Below are 6,468 nucleotides of genomic sequence, written 5' to 3' on the forward strand. Positions count from 1 at the left end.
TACTTTCAGAGCTAAGGGAGTTCAGGATGGCTTACAGCATCTCCTTCTGTGTACATGGTCCCCAGATAATGCAGACTCATTAAATGAGGGTCTTTCTTGGGAAAAATAGAAATGTCCGAGTTGGTATTTCCTAGGGCTTGGGGGGGTGAGGGCTTGATTGCTTTGAGTCAGCGTAAGAGGTGAGGATTAATTGTAGAGGCTCCAAAGCATTCAGCTTTATGCCTATTGTACCCATCTGCAGCATGAGGAGAGGCAATTTATAGGAATTAGCCTTTTCTGGTTTGTGCCTATTGAAATCTGAAGTCAGGGTGTGGAGAGAGGCCTCAGAGGTTGAAAGCACTTTCTGTTCCTGCAGGTTCAATTCTAAGCCCCCACATGCTGGTTCACAACTTCCATTCCAGGAGATGTGTTGCACATAAAATACACATGCAGTCAAAACATTAATACACATGAATTTTTACAAAAGTATTCTGGGAGTCAATTGAACAAAGAGGATCAGCTGGGCTGTGTGGGAGGCCAGGGTGAGAACTTTCGTGTGCCTTCTGAAGCTCTGCTCCAGATGGAGGCACCCCAAATCACTCAACCCTGCCCATTTTGTCCCCAGTGAATGAAATGAGCCAAATCAAGAAGACTGAGCTTCAAGTTAGACAACATCCCAGCGTAAAGTAGGCAGTATAAGACCCACTACGGGATGAGGAGATTTTGGTATCGGATAGCCCCTGGAAGAGAGACCATTTTCTTTAAGAGTGCATGCCCTGGTCGTTTATCATGCTTCAGTGGATGGTCACATTCCAAAGAATATTACATTATATTACAAACTGGTCTCAATGGGTTAAAAAAATTGGACTACAAGCATTAGTGTGTATAGAATGAATTGGAACTATGAAGATTTAGGGGCAGGGTTGAATATGATTAAAATGCAATGTACAGATTTATCCAAGAGTTAATAAAATAGTTTTAAAAGACGATTGTGCTCTCCATACCCTCTCTAGGTATTCTTGGAATCAAGGGGAGACTTTATGGTGAGGAACCCCAAATCCATACTCCTCTGTTGTTCATTCTGCATGAAATTGGGGGTGTGTGTGCTGGTAGGAATAAGCCTCCATCCTCCAAAGCAACTCTGATTTGGATAATTTTTCAGACATAGTTGGAGTGAAGAAGGCCCAGGCACCAGGAAGTGAGCCCAGGCTCCATATAGTAAGACTGAGCGCAAGTCGAAGAGCTGCTACATTAGATCATTCATCTGTGCATTGGTAAGTAGTCCTGCACTACATGTGGCTTGGCTGGTCAGGGGAGTGGCCTGCTTCCACTCCAATAGATCCAAGGTCAGAGGCTTTCTCTGAGGTCCACAGACAAAAGAGGTCCTTGGACACATTAACAGTCAAGGTGAAATTCCAAGGACTGGCTGAGGAGGGCAAACCCCATATAGTCAGTCAGGCTGTGCATAATCCAGCGTTGCCATTGCTGTTGGTCCTGCTCTGGTAAGCCTTATGAAGCCCCACCCCCAGGTATACAGACATGTTTTATTATCACGTCTGTCTTCTCTCCAAGGAAGGTGAGCCTGTCCAGTGAAGGATATTATCAGAGTAGCGGAGGAGGCACATCAAGGTTGCCCTAGGAGGTTCTCAGCATTTGTAAGCAATCTAGGTGAGTTACCATAGTGACAACTAAAGGTGTGAAAAAGCATAGCCCCTCCCAAAAGAAGAGATATAATACCTAGCCTTCCCCACTAATGTTGCCAGAAGAGCCCTGGTTGTGTGGGTCCTGTGTCTGTCTCTCCTGTATGCTTCATCATTGGTGTTGGGACTTCTTTGGGGGGTGATGACTTTGTCCTAGGGGTGATTTCAGGTCAGTAGAGGGAACCACTTGTGAGCAGATGGAGGAGTCCCAGGATCAGCCACATCACAGATGTGGACTTCAGCAGGCCCTGTGTGCCCACAGCACAGAAAGAAGGGCTGTACAGCCTGGCCGTGTTCTGAGGACAACACTCGGAAACACCAAGGGTTATGCTGACTTCTCTCCCTTGGGCAGGATGGTGGGAGTCTTTGGTAGGGTAAGGTGTATTGTGTCATCTGGTCATAAGGAGAGATGTCAGGAAGGACAAGTCCGATGAGTGACCCTCAGGTGGACTTAGGAAATCTCGACCTCAACAGAGATGAGCCCAGCAGCACAATCCACGCAGATGTGAAGGGACGTGGCACCAGCTCGGATATCAAGGAGGTAAGAAACTTGACCAGAGTGCGGACCCTAGTTAAAAATGGGTTCCCAGGAACGTGTAAGGTCCAGGTAAGGACCACCAATGGATGAGTGAAGGAAATCCCTGTCGTGGGCCCCACAAACACTCCTCACATACCTGATTCCCACAGTCCTGGGTAGGGCTGTCTGTCATTCCGAGGACCGTGTCTTGGTTGCAGATCAGTGGTTTCAGGGAGCTGAAAGACCTGGTAAAAGGGAGTTTGACTGGAGTTATCAGAGGGAAGATCTCAGGAGTGCCGGGACTCAAGGTGAGGACTAAAGGGGTCCCACCACCTAAACACGTGAGACGACCTGCCCTCCTGTCAGCTGTGTGAAAACCTAGGGAGCATAGATGAATCCCCTCACCTCATGTCCTCTTCCCTTTGTCTCACAGAGATAGGCTCTTGGCTTAAAGAAACTAGCCTCAGACCATCAGAGGACGCCTTCCTTGGCCATTTACCAAGGTGAGTGTCAGGCGCGTCACCCATTCCAGGACACGGGGAATACACTGAACCGGGCCCCCTCTTGCAATTGAGCCTGAACAGTTAAGAAGCGCTCTCAATCCCCTCTATTCTATGTCAGAGAGGTGACTACCCAAGAGTCCCCTACGGGCCAGCAGAAGCATGCTGTCCAGCCCTTGACAGGGGAAACCTGAGGGCCCAGAGTGAGCATAGAAGCACCGTGGAAGTTGAGTAGGTTATTCCCCACCGTCCACCTTTCCCTTTCCTAGTTTAAAACTCAGTTTTCAACTAGCAGTTTGCAGCTTTGGAATGTTGTCAATATCTCCAGGGGATAAGTCTTGGCCTGAGACTGTCTTCAGTTCCTATACAGGGGTAGCCTCAGAATTTTCAGGGAGGTACATACTGGAAGTGTATATCAAGGGTACCAACAGCCTAGATTATAGACACTCCACATTTTGTGGTCCCAAATATTTTGATGGCAGTTTGGAGGGCTTGAGCTCTGCGACTTGGCTGTACCCCAAATAGCTGGGTCACTTTCTCTTTGGGGCTTTTATGGTTCTAGGGCTGCTAAGTTCTGAGGGCTCAACCTCTGCAATTAGGCTTTGCCCCAAATAGCTGGGTCACTTTCGTTTTGTGGCTTTTACGGTTCTAGGGCTGCAAAGACTCCTTGTGACCCTAGAACATCCCTTAAGAGAAATCAAATAACAGGACTTTTTGAGGGCTGTGAGAGAGTGGATGCCAGCAGAGTCCAGTCTCCCTCTTTCTTTCCTCGCCAGGCCTGTGCATCCTCATTGCTGTGACTGGGACACTCTCCTGCCTACTGTTACCAAGGAAAGTCACAATGGACAATGCCCAGGATACTCATCACTCCAAACTCCCAGACTGTCCTCAGGCCCAATGGGAATTAGACAGTGCCCAGGCCACCATGGCTGCAGCAGGGGAGAAGGAAGTCACCATCTCAGAGGAGGTGTATAGTGGTGGAATACCAGGTTCTCCCCAGAGTCCTCAGAGAGCCCCCTCTCCCCCTGTGGAAGTGGAAATGGCTTCCATTCCTGGGCTCCCATCTGATGAGGCTTTCATGGAGCAAGTACAAGAGGTGCGAAACATACTGTCAATGTTGCACAGTGCACTGAACATAAAAGCGTATGACTTGGTGCACTTTCTGCTTTCCAAATATGAAATGAAGGAGCTCACTAGCAAGGGGGAGATGCTGGAAGCTATTGGCAGGGAATATGAGGACTACTACCCTCTGATCTTTAGTAAGGCCTCTGAGTGCTTAAAGCTGGTCTTTGGCATTGACATGATAGAAGTGGACCCTGTTGTCCATACCTATGCCCTTGCCATTGCCCTGGGGCTCACCTATGATGGGATGCACACTCCTGTCGAGGGCATGCCCAAGACAGGCCTCCTGATAGTTATACTGGGTATCATTTTCATGCAGGGAAACCGGGTCCGTGAGGAGGTGATCTGGAACACGCTAAAAAACATAGGGTTGCCCAATGAAAGCGATCCTTACCTATGTGAGGATCCCAGGAAGCTCATCTTTGGGGATTTTGTGCAGGAAGGGTACCTGGAATACAGGCAGGTGCCTGGTAGTGATCCTCCTTCCTATGAGTTCCTATGGGGCCCAAGGGCCCGCGTTGAAACCACCAAGATGAAAGTCTTGGAGTTTTTTGGCAGCATAACTAGGACTGATCCCAGAGAATACGCTGAGAAATACGCAGAGGCTTTGAGAGAGGAGATAAAGAGGACCCAGGCCTGGATCGCCGGGCGGATGGCACTTCTGGCTCTGACCCGCTCACGCTCTCGTGCACGGGCAGGTCAGTCATCCAGGTATCATGCCACTTGAGAACTGGTGGGAGGAGCTGGGAACCATTGTAGTTGTATTATTCTGTTTATGTGACTTGGGTTCTTGATATTCCAAAATGTTAACACTCTTACCAGAAGATCCATTGGTTTTAAGTCTTTAGTAATACATGTACTGTTGTTGTTCCGGGTTTGGAGAATTTTATTATTTTGAAAACAAGTGAGAAGGACTCAAGTCCTAATTTGTAACATGTCACAGATACCAGTGACATTGAAATTGGAATTTCCTGGACAATGGGAAAGAAAGTACTTGGCATTAATTTGAGCAAGAATAAATTTTTTTTATTGTCTTACAATGTTTAGTCTCACCTTCTTGTTAACTAATTAAAATCAAAACTAAAAAACTTGAGTGGAACTTCTTACCCCCCAAACCTTCACTGAGTACCTATTCTTTGCAGAGTTCCTTATTAGCCGTGGGGCATGGCAGAAGCCAGATCTCTCCTTACCCATGGAAAAGTAAGATGGAGCATAAGCCAGGGCTATCATTTTCTGTACAGAGGGTAAGGACAGGATCCGCAGCCCTGTCGATACAGCTAGAGGTTCTTTCAGACCAGAAGCAGTAGAATAAGACGCTTGCAAAGGGGTCTTCTGGGGCAAGCAGCCCAGTGTCAGTACTGTATACCAAAGCAGTTTGAGAGTCATGTGGACATGGTAGCTCACAAGGTCCATAAGCCCTGATCCAGGGGATCTGATCCCAATGTCTGACCCTGGGGTTCAGGGACACGTGAGGTGCACAAGTAAACAACGCACCCGTTCACTTACCAGTAGCTATTAGCTGTTAAGTAAGTGAGAATCAAGCTATAATCCACAGGCCCAGAGAGGTTAGGCAAAGAGGAGGGCTCTCAGGGTGTGGTTGGGTCACATGGACCTCCCTGGGAAGGAGAAACAGAATACATCTTGCAGGTGGAGTCAGGGTAGGTGGGGACAGAAACAGGATGGGCGTAGAGGGAGGGATTACAGGGAGAGACAGCTGGAACTGGGGAGCATTTTGGAGGGTAGAAACCTAGTGCAGTGGAAACGTCCTGGAACCTACGAAGGTGGCTCCTAGTAATGGAGGATATGAAGTCTGAAGTGGCCATCTTTTGTAGCCAGGCAAAGCTTCCAGTGGTGGCACTGGGTTCCATTTGGCTGAGGTTTGGGTTTTTTGTTTGCTTGTTTTTGGCTTGGGGTTCCATGGAGATACCCAAACAAACCAGGCTGATGCTAGGACAGAGAGCTGCCTTCAGCAAACTGATAGTGGGGTCCCATTGCCAAGGACCACATCCTAGCAGAATGGCTAAGATAAAGAATTTCAAGTGACAGCACATGCTGTAAAGTATGTGGAGAAAGGGTAACACTCCTCTATTGCTGGTGAGAGTGTACATGGGAAAATCATTTTGCAAATCCATCTGGTGATTTCTCAGAAAATTGGGAATAGTGCAACTGCAAGACTCAGCCATACCACTACTGGGCATATACCTGAAAGGTGTTACACCATACTACAAAGACATTTGCTCAACTATGTTCATAACAGCCCTAGTCATAATAGACAGAATCTAGAAATAACCTAGATGTCCATAAACTGAGGAACGAATAAAGAAACTGGTACCTTTACACAATGGAATATTACTCAGCTATTAAAAGCAAGGAAATACTGAAATCTGTAGGCAAATGGATGGCACTCATAGAGATCATGCTGAGTTTGGTAACCCAGAACCAGAAAGATACACATGGTACATACTCACTTATAAGTGGATATTGGCCCAACATAGATGTCCTCTGAGTTATTCTACCCAGTGGGTATCAGGAACTCACTGCTGGACTCTGGGCAGAGTGCTGAAAGTGGTATGGAAGAATGAGGGCATGGAAGGATCCAGGATGTTCAGGAGCCCCACAAGGAGACCATCAAGACTGGCAAACTTGGACC

General features: G+C 47.6%; 1 protein-coding gene across 1 annotated transcript; it reads left to right on the forward strand.

Moving 5' to 3' along the window:
- The first annotated feature begins 3,537 nt into the window (after window positions 1–3,537).
- LOC127185479 (melanoma-associated antigen 10-like) lies at window positions 3,538–4,545 on the forward strand. Its single transcript, XM_051141925.1, has one exon. It carries the CDS (start codon window positions 3,538–3,540, stop codon window positions 4,543–4,545), a length of 1,008 nt encoding a protein of 335 aa, XP_050997882.1.
- The last annotated feature ends 1,923 nt before the right edge of the window (window positions 4,546–6,468 follow it).

Source organism: Acomys russatus, chromosome X, assembly GCF_903995435.1.
Source record: "Acomys russatus chromosome X, mAcoRus1.1, whole genome shotgun sequence".
NCBI classification, from domain to species: domain Eukaryota; kingdom Metazoa; phylum Chordata; class Mammalia; order Rodentia; family Muridae; genus Acomys; species Acomys russatus.

Bases quoted from the DNA above. Each gene is read 5' to 3' on its own strand.
- LOC127185479 (XM_051141925.1), top strand. From the start codon at position 3,538: ATGGACAATGCCCAGGATACTCATCACTCCAAACTCCCAGACTGTCCT.